Genomic DNA, 16,659 nt, shown 5'->3' on the forward strand with positions numbered 1-16,659 from the left:
AACAAACAAATGAAAATAAAATATGCTCATAGGCCGGTATTCTACTAACTTGTCCTGTCAACTCAAGGATCACCACTAGCCCAATGGGACTCCTCCCACTGTCCTCACCCTGCATGCGTCCTGCATCCTCCCAAATCTACTCCAGAGAGTTGGGGGAGCCCCTCAAACCAATTTAAGGAGAATGCAGAGGAAGGGGGTGGTGGAGAAAGTCTTGTTGTGCTATTGGTAATTTTTACACCGACAGGACCCTGACTCAGCACTGTGTTGGATACAACCCAGAGTGTTGTCCAGCATAGATGGGATAAATAAACTAAATGCCCCCACATCTCTTGAAAGAGCTGTTCTAATTGCCTCTCTACCAAGCAGAAGGCAGCTGTGTGACTATGTGAAGCCCAGAGAAATAGCGGTAATGAAAATGTCTCCCAATTCCATGTGTTTGTTTAATGGCAATCCCATAATCTGTGGAATAGTCTCCCCGATGAGGTGCGCTTGGCACCGACATTGTCATCTTTTCGGCGCCAAGTTAAAACCTTCCTCTTTTCTAAGGCATTTTAATCTAATTTTAATTTAGTTTTAAAATTTGCTGTAACTGATTTTAGATTTTTCATTCTGTTATATATGTTCTTGTTGTATTACATTATGGGATCTTATTGTATATATTTGTATTTGCTGTTGTACACTGCTGTTGTACACTGTTGTACACTAGCTATGCTAGTGGGGCGGTATAAAAATTTAACAAATAAATAAATAAATAAAATAATCTCTGTGGGGATATACCATTTATATTTATTTATTTATTTATTATAAACTGCTTAGAGGTTCTATTTACAATGAAGCGGTATATACCTTTTGTTAAACAAAATAAAAACATTTTAAAAAATATTTGGGGTTTAGTCAAATAGGTTGCTTCCAGATGGATTTTTTATTGTGGTATGGGTACTGCTTATGCATACAAAATTTTCGTAGCAACCATATGATATCTTTGGCATCAAAATGCCAGCCTGTATTCTGCCCCCTTCCCCATTTAATCTGTTTTTTTTTCTGGGGAAAATCCAATGAGTTAAAAAAAACCCTGTTACTAACAACCCCTTTTACAATATCTGAACGACCCATTTACAGTATTCCCCTGTCTGGAAGCCCCCAGAGTCCACTAATTTTCTCAGTCCTTGCCATAAAGTGCATGCATTGCATTCCAAACCTTTATAACGAAGAAAGTAAGACACTTGAGAATGCTGAACTAGGATGATGCCATAATATTTGTTTCAGGGGAAAAAAACATTGGTCTCCCTCCCCTCCCCTACTGTCCTTCCTTCCATTGCTGTGGATTGCTGAGCCTTGGTACAAGTTAAGCCATGTAACCCCAACATTGGGACTATAAAGAAAAACTATAGTTCCATTGCAGAGCACATTCATCACATGCAGATGGCCTCAGGTTGAACACCTCATATCTCCAGTTAGTTAGAAGGACTTCTGTCCAAAATCCTGGAGGGCCACTGCTAGTCAGAGTGCACAGCTTTGGGCATTGGAATGAAGCAGATCCTTACAATTACTGTCAAAATTGGTTGGGTATATAAATAAATTTAAAACAATTCACACTAGGGATGGTGTACAATATTTGCAAAATCAGATATAGTATCAAATTCTGGGATAATCTGCAAGTTCGTTCCATCGTCGAACAGACTTCCACTGTTTGCGTGCGTTCACGGCTGTTAGCAACATCGTAATTTTTTTTTAAAAATCCATGGCGAGAATTATGTAACTATTTTTGTAATCTGCTGCTGCTGCTGAATACATTATATAAATATAAAGCAGCATAAGTAGTAACAGAGAAAATTAAGTAATTTTTCAGAAAAAATAATGAAAAAAAAGGGAGAACCGGGAATCGTGATAACTAGTGGAACACAATTTATAGTGAACTGGCAGTGCATTTGACAAACTGAAAAAATGGAACAGAATCAGATAGCAAACCTCATCCCTAATTCACACTTAATTTTCTGAAATGGGTATAAGAATATGCCTTAGTATTTTTATTAGTGCAGCTGGTGGCTCCATGTCAGTGGGGCAGTGGAATCCGGAACAGATTTTTTTAATTGACTGACTGCTTAATGAAAGCCAAGGATTGTCTTGGATATATCATATATTGGATTTAAGTATTTCACAAAGAGATCTTAATTCATAACCACATTAGGCATGGTGTTTAAGGTTTCCTTTTAAGTTCTCTACAGCCAGCTCTCAAAACCTTTGGCCCAGGGCACATTCCTGATCTCCTAACCTTGTGATGTAGTTGTTGCCTGGGGCCTCTATGATCAGTTGTCAATCAATAATTAAACTGTAGGTAATTAGCCTTTATAAAAAGACTTTCTTTTCATGCTCTCTCCAGGTTGCATTTCCAAGGGTTACAGTTAGTTTTCTAGTAGAGCAACTGCCTATTTTGGGGGTGGAAGTCACAGATGAAATTTACAATCAGGTTTATAGTGAGCATTCCTGAAGCTGGATAGGAACCTAGGAAGCTGCCTTATACTGAGTCAGACCATTGTTCCATCTAGCTCAGTACTGTCTACACTGACTGGCAGTAGCTCTCTAGGGTTTCAGTCAGGTAGTCTTTCCCAGCCACACCCAGAAATACCAGAGATTGAACCTGGGGACCTTCTGCATGCAAAGCAGATGCTCTACCACTAAGTTGGGTCTTTCCCCAACTCTGCCTAGCCTTGGAAAATGGTATAAAAGAATCAGAATAAAATACACATGATGGGCCCAATTATATAAGTAATTACACCTTCTATCCATTTTGGTTTGCATGACCATATATATGTGTCATTAGAGAAAATTTGACAGGAAAGCAAGGCTGTTCAAAGTTTCACTAACCCATCCTGGGCTTCTTTGACAAGCATTTATTCCCTGCAACCACTTATTATGTATTATTGTATTACTGTATTTTATTAATTGTATTTTAATAATTTTGTAAGTCGCCTAGAGTGGCCATTGGCCAGATAGGCGACGAAGAAATTAAATTTATTATTATTATTATTATTATTATTTAAATTCTCCCTCCTCTTCTGTTAGGTTCGTCACAGATGCAGTTACTGGAGTCACAATAGTGACAATATTGTTCTTTTTCCCATCAAAAAAGCCATCACTTAAATGGTGGTTTGATCTGAAAGGTAAGTTTCTGGCCTACATACCCTTGGACCTAGTTCTTGCTTTCTCTGTTGTCTATAGAATTGACCGTAAAATTAGGCTTCAACAAACACTAGGTGCAGAGTCACTAGGTCACCACTTCCTGAACCATTCACCTGTAGAGGAGCTTAGGGTTTTCAACCAAGCAAACGGGTGAGAGCAGAGGAATAAGACTGGTCTGCTTTGCTGGCTGCTGATATCCCAATGGGCCATAACTGTGGACTGAAAGACTCTTTTCCTTACTTCTGCTTGGAGGGATAGTAGTCCTTTTGTGGGGGAAGGGCTCTATTGTTAGTGGTGTCAAATTCTCAAAAGGCAATCTATTGGCTTTTTCCCTTGGGGACTGGCCTATCCCTCCCTTTTTGATGCTATCTCTCCTGCCTGTGCCATTGAAGTGCTTCATGGGCCAATGTGCTCACAGACATACGGAACATTAGTGCAGAGATGAAGTTACAAGCCTGGAAGATTATGTGCCTTGTTTCTCTGTTCAATAAAGGCATACCCTATGAGGACTTCAGTAATTCCAAGTAACAGCTCTATTAAGGGTTAAGCTTCTACTTTTCTATCTCTTGTTTAGCCTTCATTTGTTAATAAGACACCTCTTGTGTAATAGGATGCTTTGCTTTGCAAAAATCCATTTATGACTTTTTACGGATGAGATTTGGATTCTTCTTTACCATAAATCTCACAATCTTTGAGCTGTGAGTAGAAAATTAACGTTGTAGTTAACTTAGATCCAAAGTGCAAATGAAAGGGAGAAAAAATGTCCACCTGATGTAACCAGATAGATGTTGAAGGCAGTAATATCTGCAGACATTTCATTGTAAAAGATGCTTGACAAAACTAATTTTATATACGTTACATGTTTACCTTAAATAGCGTAAAGCCAGCACTGAAAGCCAGGTAGGTGTCACTGTTGTGATCTTATCTTCTTGTTCATGCACCTGGATCTCATCCATCAAAGGTCATAAATGGATTTCTGCAGTGGAAGACAGCCTGTTACACAAAGGGGATTTATTAGCAGATGAACCTTCTGGCTTTCACAGATCCATAAGTTAAAAATTGTCTATAAAGTGCTCAGGGCCGGATTAAGGCCAACTGATGCCCTAAGCACAGCCCAACAATGGTGCCCCCCTCAGCCCTTCCATTGCTTAACTGACAAGACATCAAGACTCAATAAGTGCTGAAGGTGAAATAAGAGATTGAAAATTCAGTTTTCTTCCAGGGCAGACCCCACAAATATATTAAATAAAAACTGGGTTTTTTTATTTTATTTAACACTAAATAGCAGTAAGCAATATAAGCAAATTATTTACTTATAACTAGGGCAACAGAAAAAATGCAAATTTTCAACACTGTTTTATGCATTTCTTAATAAAATTGTTATAAGGGGAAAAATGCAAATACAAAAATTTATTGAAAATGATTTTTAATCACCCTCCCAAAGATTATAAGGCAAAATAAGATCTGATATTATCTCTACTGAAATTACATGATCTCGAGAGCATACTTTTCAATTTTGAAAATCCTCTTTCTACAGAAATCGATGTTGGTGGACAATTTTAAAAAAAGATATTCTAATGGAGAAATATCATTATTTGTATGAAACAAAGCATCTTTTATTCCATTGCTTTCTAACCTTGAAGATTCATAGCATTTCAGCATACATGGATCAAAAGATGCAAAATAATGCTTATTGACATTGTTGCCTACTTATAACTTTATTTATACTTTAAAAAGTTTTCTCCTAGATTTTTTAATTGCAAATTCTTTGATCAAGTCCTCAAAACTAATCTGGCGTAAAAAATCTGCTTCTGTACTTAGCAGAGACAAGGCATCCAGCCTGTCTTGTTGCATAGTTGTTCTGTCGGGATTTTTAATATGCTTGAGCTGAGAAAACGAACTCTCAGCTGTGCAATTTGTGACCATTAATGTTAAAAATATACACAAGGCAATGTCTACATTTGGAAACGCACACTCCATTTTGTCTTCTAAAATTATTTTATAAAGTTCAGCATGACTGAATCTGGTTTTTACAGTTTTTGTTGCACTGAATTTATGGCGCACATTTGAGTGAAACTGCTGAAGCTCAGCAGAGAGATTAGTGTCCAAGTCCTCTGGCAGATAAGGGAATTACAAAAAATTTGACTAAAGTAGAGTGTGGCAGTGAAAGAGTTGAGAGTTAAGGGCATGATAGCTAGGGGGAAAAACTCTGTGGTGCCCCCCTTCCCTTGGTGCCCTAAGCAGAGCTTGGAAAAGTTACTTTTTTGAACTACAACTCCCATCAGCCCCAGCCAGCATGGCCACTGGATTGGGCTGATGGGCGTTGTAGTTCAAAAAAGTAACTTTTCCAAGCTCTGGCCCTTAGCCCATGCTTATTTTCCTTAATGGTTAATCCAGTACTGAAAGTGCTATAGGAATTGTGGCATTTTTGTCACATTACAAATAAAATAAATACCTATTATGGCAAATTTGGCTGTCACACTAAACCATAGTTTAGCATGAAGTAAATAAGACTAGGTGAGCCCTGGGCTTGCTTGCTCCCCTCTCTTCTCCTCTGGTGCAGCCAGGAGGAGGCATTCGGAAGCTTCTGTTTTTGCTTAACTGGTTAATATTAACCATGATTTGTTTGAAACAAGCTAACTTGAAACTTGACTCAGCAAGTTGTGATTCAGCAACAACAAAAGTGAATGCCATTCCAGATGAGGGGAAGGGGCGTACGTAAGCCAGATACCTGCCTGGCCTTGTTTGTATCACACTGAACCAGGGATAGGGAAGATGTGAGCATCCAGATGTTGTTGGACTACAACTCCCTGACCACTGTTCATGCTGACTGGGTGAGGCTGATGAAAAATGAATTGTATCTAGAGGGTTTCCCATTCTTGCACTAAGCTATTGTTTGTGACACTGCTTAATGAAATGTGGACAAACTGATACACACATTTACATGGCAATCAAGTAGTGCCTTGCTTGATCAGCCTCTGTCTAATCCAGCATGAAGGTCATGCAGTGATGTTTGTGTCCCATTCTTCATCACTAAGGCTCGTTCGTATTCATGGCTCTGTATGGAGTGTCCATTAAACTGTCAGGATTAATAGCTATTGATAGACATATCTTCCAAAAGTTAGAGGGATGTTTTTCAAAATCAGCTAACCTACATCTTATAACTGTGAATTCAATGAGCAAATGGCCTGTTCGATGAGCAACTATTTCCTTTTGTACGTCCTGTTCTAGCAGGGATTGCCTCCTGATGTACTAGTCTGCTCACTTCCTAAGATCTGGTGAAAAAGCCTTTCTTTGTGTCCTGCCTGTGGTGGGTGTGCAATTAGTTGGGACAAGAGAAAGGATCTTGATGGCCACCTCAAGACTATGGAATATCTTACCTGTGAGCAGTGGATGCTGGTCCACTAGAACAAATCGCCCCACCAACCTCAGTATGCCCTCAGCTAGTCGCTACCTCCTGCCTTCTTATTACCAGTCAAGGAGGTAGGGATGGAAGCGTCTGTCAGTTTTGGTTCTCTCAGTTTCTCATTTTTCCAGTCTTAAATTCAGTTCCCCGCATTTCTTTTTTTTTTTTTCAATAATTTTTATTCAGATTTTCATAAAACATACAAAACGAAATCATAAAACATTCAAAGACAAAAAACAAAATCAAAAATAGTTAAACAAAAAAAAAAAAGAAAAAAAAAAACAAAAATAAAAAATAAAGAGTAAAATATTGACTTCCCATTTGTCAAAGATCAAATCAGTTATAAGTCTATAATATATAACAATCCTGTCTCTTAAGTCATATTATAAAATCACTTTCCTCCAGTAGTTATCTTACTTAATCATCAAATCTCATAAACATTACTTTATTCTTTCCACAAAAAGTCAAAGAGAGGTTTCAATTCTTTAAGAAATATATCTATCAATTTTTTTTTCCAGATAAGCATATCGATTAATCCATTTCATTACTAATTATGATAATCTTATTGTCATAACCATAGTCAAAATAAACATTTCAATTAATCCATCACATCAGAATCTGTTAGGTTCAGTAATTTCAGTAGCCATTGTTCTATTATCCCTATTAGTTCCATTTTCCATCTTCCATCTTCAGTAGTCTTGTTAAGTCCAGTAATTTCAGTATCCAATCTTCCATTATCAGTATTCCATAATAATCTTGCTGTCAAAGCCATAGTCATATAGTAAGAGTCTGATGGGAATTACCTCTATCCCAAATATTTTCTTGCCATCCATTCTGAATAGGTTGCTGAAATACTGCTGTAAAATCATATCTCTGTTCTTTTTTTCAAAATACACTGGGTCATCTCTTGAAAGTTTTTCCATTGTCACATGGCTGCAGTTAATTCCATAGATTTTCTCTATATTGGGCTCCATCACATCAATCCAGTCCAGAAGATTATCCATGCCATTGATAACTTTATCTCTAGAATCTTCATTAATTTCTTCAGAGATAACATTGAGTTCCAAACAATAGATTTTATTTCTAAAGTCCATAGACTCCAAATCTTGTTCCTGTTCCACGTTTGTTCCAATCTCCGGGATCTCCTCTCTCACAGGGACCCCTGTTCCAGTCTCCAGGGTCTCCTCTCTCACAGGGACCCCTGTTCCAGTCTCCAGGGTCTCCTCTCTCACAAGGACCCCTATGTCTTTAATCTCCTGTGTCTCCAAACAATAGATTTTGTTTCTAAAGTCCATAGACTCCAAATCTTTTTCCTGTTCCACGTTTGTTCCAATCTCCGGGGTCTCCTCTCTCACAGGGACCCCTTCCAGGGTCACCTCTCTCACAGGGACCCCTATATCTTTAATCTCCTGCTTCATTTTACTCAATTCAATTTTCAGCTCCTTACAACCCTGTCGCAGGTTTTGTTTCGTTATCTCAATCTCATCCATTATTTTCTGAAACATAGTTATTTCCAGATTCTCAGCCACTTTCTTAATTGCCATTTTAAAAGAAAAATATAGGAAAACCACTTCTTATTTCAGCAACAATTGGGTTAATACTCCAAACTTGGTGACATCACAGTATAAACAGAGCAGACAGCCTTATCTCTCCATGCTTAAGTAAACAAAATGCAGTTCCCAGGATCGAAACAATTAATGGCGGTCGTCAGGAAACAGATTCGTCAAAATAAAATAGACCAAAAAGAGAGTAGTCTCAGACAATATAATATTCTTCAAAATAAAAATCTGGAATAGAAATCCCTCTTCTGTGTATATCTTTAGAATGCAAATCCAGGACAGCTTTTTGCAACAAAAACAGAGATAAGCTATTAATTAGTGAGTAGCAGAGAGAAGTTATGGCTCCCCAGTGAGATGTCAAAAACCGATCAATCTGGCAAATCTCTTTTAAACAGCAACAATTTAAGTCAAGTAAAAGAAAAATATAGAAAGAAGGGTGCTTGCCTGTTAGTGCGTTCTCTCTTAGAAGATAAGATGAACGTTCGCTTTATCAGATAGAGCTTGTTGTTGAAAATCCGTCCCACCTTCGTCGGCTGGACCTCGTCCCATAAATTAATGAGATCTGGTCGTCCCAACAAAAATAGGCTTTGAGGTTAATCTCTTCGTTTCTCCCTACCCGGGAGAAGTTTAATCAGTCAAAAAAAAAAAAAAATCTGACTGATATATCTGAATAAGCTTCTTTTGAGGCAGGAGCCCGTCTCAAAAGCAGGCACAGGCTAAGTCACCCTTCCCGGAAGTCCAGTTCCCCGCATTTCTGTAGAAATGTTGCAATTCTTTTTTAAAAAAAAAAATCCTCATGAAAATTGTCCAGCATTTTTGTGTGAGTGTTTCCTAATGTACATATTTTTATAGGCAGTTTTGACTAATGTTCACATTTCTGCAAGCCATTTCTCATCTTATAATGCATTTTGGAATAATATTTTCACTCAGATATTCATGACACACTTATGCACAATTTTCTGCAATGTATGCATTTTTGTGAACATTGGTTGGTTGGCGAACTGCATTGCAAAATTCAAACAAGTGCAAATTTCAAAGGATGGCTGTGTTTCGGTACTCATATTGTTCAGGCAAGTGTGAATTTGATAGATTTGGCTTGAAATGTGAATTGAATTGAAATTCTTGCCCATCCCTACCAGGGGATGGCACTGCCTGTCATCTTCCCTCCTCTGTAGTCTCAGTATTGCCCTGGTAGAATTCAGAGGGGAGGAGGATGGGGACAAAACTAGAATGAGCATGTTCTGCCCATCGTTGGCTCTGGCTCCACCTACTGCTTGCCTTCTGCCCTCCCTGTCCCAGCCACTGCTATTTGTGAGGTTCACTTGGCCCTTTCCCTTCCCTTTTTTCACCAATTGGTGAAAGCATTCTTGCTCCAGCAAGCTTTTGCTTTGCTGGACTGATGATGTTTTAGGTTGCAATCCAATACCCACTTACCTGGGAGTAAGTCCCATTTAACCCTATGGAGCTTACGTCTGAGTAGATGTGTCAGATTGCAGCCTCATATGGTAAACCCTGTAGAGGGCTTTTATCTGCTGATCCTGTCTCCATTTTTCATACTGTTTCATGTTTAGATTGTTGTTTTAACATGACATTGTTATATTTGAATTAGAAGCCACTCTGAGCAATGTCAATGCATTGGAAGGCAGGATATTTCTCTTCTGAATGAATAAATAAATATTATGAAACAAAAAGTTTATTGCTGTCTACTTTCTGCACACTGTTCAGAATTTTGACCACCATTTGCTAAACTAAACATCACCGTTCACTAAACTAAAAATCATCAAAGGTGGCAATTATTCACACACATGCCGTTTCATATGCAGATGTGATGTCCATATATGGAGAATAAGGTGGAGCTCAACCCTTAGGCCAGGGATGAGGAGCCTGTGGCCCTCTAGATGTTGCTGGACTATAGCTCTCATTATTCCTGACTCTTGGCCATGCCGGCTGTTCGTCCACCAGCTGTTGTGGGATTCCATCAGTTCTCCACCCCTGTCTTAGGCTGTGATCACAAAGTTTGCTAATCTTCCTTCCTTTCTTTCTGTGTTCACAAACCTCTTTGTCTAGCACCAAACACAGAGAATCAGCCCTTGTTATCTTGGAGAAAAGCCCAAGAAAGTGTACCTTGGAATATAATCCTGTTGCTTGGAGGAGGTTTTGCCATGGCAAAAGGATGTGAGGTATGTCCCTTAGAATGCAGCCTGTCAAACATTTGTCCCACATCCTTGGTTTTCTAGAGACTGGTGGGTTTTTTAGAGGCACCATGGCAGTTTATAACACTTGGGGTTGTATCTAGTGCTAGTCCTACTCAGAGTAGACGCAGTGAAATTAATTGACGTGGCTAACTAAGGTCACTTAATTTCACTGAGTCTACTCTGAGTAGGACTTAGTTGGCCACAACCCTTGATTACTGCAGAACAAATTACACTGAATGCATATTTGCATTTGTGTATGTGGCCAGTTCGGATCATGACTGGGTGATGTTTTTAAAAACCATTTGCCACATACTCACCATGGTCCAGATAAAAATCATGCCCCACCTCCTTCTTCCAGCTGTTTACTCTGGAAGGGAAACAGCTAATGTTGTAATATGCTCCTGGGGTAAATAATAGCTTTGGTGCAAATGGGATGATTTTCATCAGGACTGCACTGCAGGGGGAAAGGGTTAAACACCCCTGCCCACACTGTGGCCCCTATGCAGATCAGGGACCCCCACAACTGCTGTTTAAAAAAATGCTCATGTGCAAATATGAACAGGCATTTAACCAGTAGTGGTTGATAGGTCACTTACCTGACCTCCCATTAACCAGTGTCACTGCAGTTTACTGGGAGGGGGAGGTGTAAGGTGATTGCAAGGTCAGTGTAGTGCAAATGCACTAGCCAATCTGATGCTACTGCCAGTGGATTTGCACTGTGACGCTGGTGACAGATCAGGTAAGCCCCACAGACAGCTATTGCATTTAAAGTGATGTGTAGTTTGGTCCTAATAACGGCTAAAACAAAACAATTTCTGAAGTGGAAGAGCTATGGTGAGATGTTTGGCTTTCTCATTTTCATGTGGTGAACTGGCCTTGTGAAAGGGCACCCATGTAGTGAGTTCAGTTGCAAAACCAGGGTTTTTCTGGATGTGGCAATGATCTTAATAACTTCACAAGGCCAAATTCACCATGTGAAATCTGAGGAGAAAGTCATCATGTGGTGGCTGTTCATCCTCAAAAATGGCCATGGAAGTGATTCTTAATTTACAACAGATTTATGTTTTTGAGGACAAATACCCCACAGCTTATACAACTTGACCAAACTACCCAAGAGGAAGCTTTCTCATGATGGGCTAGCTTGGTCATTGGTATCACACTGCTAGCGCTAAGAAGATGTTACCATGTGAGGAGCAGTTGTGTGGTAGTTTAGATGGTAAAATAGCCACCTGCACCCACCTTTCCAGTCACCTCTGAGTAAATTTCAATTGTGAGTGAAATCATCTGTTCCTGAATAATCATCTTGTGATAAGAGCTTGTAGAATCTTCTGAAACGATTACTGTGAGACTACATCATTGTGGCCCAGGAGACAACATTCTCTGGAGCAGCCACCAAGTTGTAGAATTCCCTCCCCACAGAGGTGTGTCTGGCTTTTCAGCAAATGCTAAATACACACCTCTTTACCTTGGCCTATGACACCTGAGATGTCTGTTTTCAGGACCCACCCTATTCCTGTAATTGTAATTTGTTTTGTTTTGTTTTTAATAATTGTATGTTAAACTGTTGCAACCCACCCAAGGGCCTACTAGTGAAGGGTGGATCATTATTATAATAGTAATTTTTAGATGTTTGTTTTCAATATGCTGTTATTTTATTTTTAATTCTATTGTTTTAACACTGATGTATTTGCTGCCCTGGCTCCTTTGGGAGGAAGTGCAGGATATACATTAAATAAATAAATTTTCTACCTTGCTGTAGGAGTCTGGCTTGTCCACCTGGATTGGAGGCCGCCTTGACCCCCTAGAGAATCTCCCTCCTCCTGTGGCTGTTATTCTGATTACGGCAGTGATTGCGTTATTCACAGAATTTGCTAGCAACACAGCCACAATTATAATCTTCTTGCCTGTCCTGGCAGAACTGGTAAGAGACAAATGCATACCTTAGTCAGGGGGTGAAGTTCAGGGTAGGGTGGCCAAAATAATAAAAAAGGACTAAAGATGGCAAATGTTTGCATAAAATTTACACATGTTAACTTAGATGTATATATGCAGATTTAGAAAGAATTCTCAATACCTTGGTACAGTCATTAACCAAAATGGAGGCAATAGTCAAGAAATCAGAAGAAGACTAGGAGTAGGGAGGGCAGCTGTGAGAGAACTAGAAAAGGTCCTCAAATGTAAAGATGTATCACTGAACATTAAAGTCAGGATCATTCAGACCATGGTATCCGATTTCTATGTATGGATGTGAAAGTTGGACACTGAAAAAAGCGGATAAGAGAAAAATCAACTCCTTTGAAATGTGGTGTTGGAGAAGAGCTTTGCGGATACCATGGACTGCAAAAAAGACAAATAATTGGGTGTTAGAACAAATTAAACCAGAACTATCACTAGAAGCTAAAATGATGAAACTAAAATGATCATACTTTGTACACATAATGAGAAGACATGATTCATTAGAAAAGATAATAATGCTGGGGAAAACAGCAGGGAGTAGAAAAAGAGGAAGGCCAAACAAGAAATGGGTTGATGCCATAAAGGAAGCCACAGACCGGAACTTACAAGATCTGAACAGGGTGGTTCATGACAGATGCTCTTGGAGGTCACTGATTCATAGGGTCGCCATAAGTCGTAGTCGACTTGGAGGCACATAACAACAACAACATAAAGAATTACTATAATTTAAATAGGAATACATCTCACCATAGTGGGGGTGACCAGGTGAGCTGAGCACCTGGACAGCAGCCTGAGCAGATGCAAACTGTTGATGGACAACTTCAAGGCCCCTTCTGTACTCCTTTCTTTAAACAGGAACTGGAGCAGACAGTCCTTCAAACAGAGGATGCTTTCAATAGAAGACTATCCTCAGCAAAGTAGAACACATGGTCACCCTAATTTGGGGGGCAGGGGAGGTTGGGGCCTCTGACCTACCTACTTATTTTTAAAGGAGGCCCAGCCTTTATTATCTTGGGACCTCAGTATTTAACTTTGACTTGTCTTGGACTAACAGGAAACAATAGGAATGTTTAGAAATGTAACTTTTAGTTTATTTTTTATATTTTATTTTAATTAAAATGGTGTTTATACACACATGCCATTACACGGACTACAGCAGGCTCCAGAAAACCACATATGTTTGTTCACTCTTTGGTCTGGGTGCTTAATGCTGAACGATGGCCCTTGAGATAGTAATACCGCTTTAAATGTATAGTGCAGATGGGACCCATGTTGCAGCAGAACAGTGGCACTAATGTAGGTCTTACTTCTCATACATATGTTTGACATTGGCTCAAATGTAAAGCCTATGTTGGATGCAGCAAATATTCAATTTCTCCTCTGCATTCTGCCCCTCATTAATAACTCCTCTACATGGCATAACTAGGGAGCGAGAGAGAGACTCAGAAGTATTTTTCAACTTCACATCTGAAAAATACTATTAGCCTGACAGCTCAAGGCAGCTGGCCAGGATATGGCCTACACAGAGTCTACATGTACTAGTCTCAGTGAACACCTTGGCCTCTTCTGGCTTGGTTTCTCTGCCTGAGGAAACCTGAGAGAACCAGCTAAGGCTCCAATAGCCTGGTTTGCGCAACACAGTGAGCCAAACTATAGCTTTCAGGAACAGAGCTCGCAGCTGCATTGTGCCTCTCCAGCCTTTTTGACTCCTGCGCCATGCTGAGCCAAGTAAATCACAGTTTATCATCTAAATCTGGGCTCATGGTTTGCTCTTGACTGCAGCTCATGGCCAGTGAAGGGAGAGCTTAGCCATGAGCCTGGGCTTGGACAACATGCATGCTGAGCCGAACCTTGGCTTAACTCAGTGTGGTACAGGAATAAAACAGGGACTTGGGGGAGCAAAGCAGCTGTGAGCTCCTCTCCAGGAGCCTGCACATTTGCACAGTCTTGGCGAGCCATAGTTTGGCTCATCATGCCACACAAATGAAGCCAGTGTGTGCATGTAGATTTATCTCACCTATTGGGAAAACTCACTTCTAGGCTCACGCCTCAAATACTGACGGGTGGTTGGTGCTTATTGGGGCTGCTAGAGCAGATGGCAAGGAACCCGAGCAGAAAGTGAAACCAGAGCCAATAACAGGCAGAGCCAACTAATTCTAGATTTGTCCCCATCCTGCTCCCTGCTGAGTTCTGCATAGGCAACACTCAGACTAAGAAGGAGAAGGAAGCGGACATCCAGGGTCACCCTCAGGACTGGCTGTCAGTAAAAAGGCAGAGAAGTGGGAAGTGGCTGAGCTTGGTGGGATAGTGCCTCGTTTGCCATAATGGCCCAGCCTCCATTGAATACTGGGGAAGCCAATATCCATGGTTCCCCTGCCAGTTTTCTCCCCACCACTTCCACACTTTGAGCAACAACAGTACCTGTACCAAGTAAACTGTGCTGTTTGCTCCCCCCCCCCCTTGGTCGTCTCTTGTCTCCATCCAGGGACATTCTGACCCCCAGCCCTTTGTAGTGCTTGCTCTGCAGTGGCAGCAAAGGATAGCAGCCACTGCTGCTCAACATGATGCCATCTCCCCATAGGTGATTGCTAACCCTTAGATCCCTGTGGAAGAAATGCCTACCTGATGGCCGAGTCCCACAGAAGCCTGTGCTTGCCTGAGTCAGTGATGCCACTGTAAACTGCAAGCTACACATGACTGTAATTGCATAGTTGTACCGTGAAATGCAGAGTGGTTTCCCCACCACCACCCAAATTGCCAGTGCAGGCCCCCAAATATAGATGAGGAGCCTCGTGTGAGGGTAGGGAAACTTTAACCCTTTGCTCCCTGCTGCAGTTTTAGTCTGGATCAGTTCCACCACCGCCCTTGCAATTTGCATTAGAAAAAAAAAGTCTCGTAGAAATGAATGGGGCTTCTTTTGTAATACAAACTGCGGTCATGGAGCTCCCGATCAAGTTCAGGATTACAGAGGGAAACAAAGGGTTAAATTCCCCCCACCCGTCAAACTAAGGTCCCATATTGGATTGGAGGATTTGTGCTGGCAATTTCTGTGTATGTGTATGTGTGTGAAGCGCAGAGCCCCACGTTCAGTGTGCAGTATGGTGGTGCAGGGCCCCTCCTCCTTGATGGTGGTTAAAACAGCAGTGTGTGCACTTATACACGTTCCTGAGTCATGTTCCTGAAGGTTACAACATGGCAGCTGCACTCAAAGCCCAAGAAGGTCATTCATCATTGTGGGGAGGAACAGAAAAGGGTAGGTGGGTACAGGGGCAAACAAGAAGATTACTTCAAGGTTGGTTGAAGAAAGTCAAGGAATGAAGTTATCTTGACCTGGAATTGCATACACACAACTCCCCGCACCAGAAAGGCCTTGGGAAAGTCTCTATTTAACAGGGAATGCTGGGTGAAAGAAGAACCCTATTCCAGCCTCCTAGGCTGCCTGGGTGAGGCTTCTGCCTAGTTGTAAAGGATCCTAGTTCTAGTCCAGAGGGAGGGGTGGGAATGGGAGAACAGTAGCAGCTGAATCATATTGGATTTCAATTTTACCAGTCATGGCCCAAGACACAGGGACTATTCACTGGGTTTCTCCCTTCCTTTCTTGCTGCAATAGTCAGAAGTCAAGGGAGGAGGATCTGAGTGGGCCTTTTGACAAAATAGACTCCAGGTACAAAAGGAGAAACAGAGATCTGCCTTCCTTAAATCTGTGGCCCTCCAGCTATTGTTGGACTCCAATTCCCATCGGCTTCATCCATCACGACCAATAGTCACGGATAATGGGAACTGTTGTCCAGCAACACCTGAAGAGCCAAAGGTTCCCCATCCCTACTCTAGGATGTTCAAGCAGGATCATCTAGTGGAACACTACATGAACATACAGGTTCTTCATAGTCTTTTCAAGCACCTTGTGAGATATCTACAATTCAACTGATAAATCATAATATACCCCTTTTTTGTTCTTTCAAGGCTATTCGTTTGAAAGTGAATCCTCTCTACTTAATGATACCAGGAACCATAGGATGCTCATTTGCTTTTATGCTTCCAGTCTCCACACCCCCAAATTCAATTGCCTTTGCTTCTGGGCACTTAATGGTCAAAGATATGGTAAGTTATTTTATATAGTAATCACTATTGATAGCATTAGCTAGAGAAGGAGAAGGTCATGGGAGTGGGGAAAGGGCATTCAACTTTTTCCTCTCCTTGCTACAGTCCCAACAAATATCCCCTCTCAGAAGCTGCTATTTGCATTTCAGGAGAAGCTCCCATTGGTACCAATGGAGGCTTCCCTTGAGATGCAAACACTAGCTTCATAACAGCTTCATTACAAAAAATATGCACGTTAATCGCATTCATGCAGTTAATGTAG

General features: G+C 40.7%; 1 protein-coding gene across 2 annotated transcripts in view; it reads left to right on the plus strand.

The window, feature by feature from the left end:
* SLC13A3 (solute carrier family 13 member 3) overlaps window positions 1-16,659 on the plus strand; it is an 83,329-nt gene that overhangs the window by 60,377 nt on the left and 6,293 nt on the right. For both annotated transcript variants that reach the window (XM_061631397.1, XM_061631398.1), the window contains exons 9-12: window positions 3,064-3,161; window positions 10,213-10,325; window positions 12,100-12,261; window positions 16,260-16,397. In XM_061631397.1, coding sequence (XP_061487381.1) covers window positions 3,064-3,161; window positions 10,213-10,325; window positions 12,100-12,261; window positions 16,260-16,397 — 511 coding nt within the window. The remainder of the gene's footprint in view (window positions 1-3,063; window positions 3,162-10,212; window positions 10,326-12,099; window positions 12,262-16,259; window positions 16,398-16,659) is intronic.

This window comes from Rhineura floridana, chromosome 6 (genome assembly GCF_030035675.1).
Source record: "Rhineura floridana isolate rRhiFlo1 chromosome 6, rRhiFlo1.hap2, whole genome shotgun sequence".
NCBI lineage: Eukaryota > Metazoa > Chordata > Lepidosauria > Squamata > Rhineuridae > Rhineura > Rhineura floridana.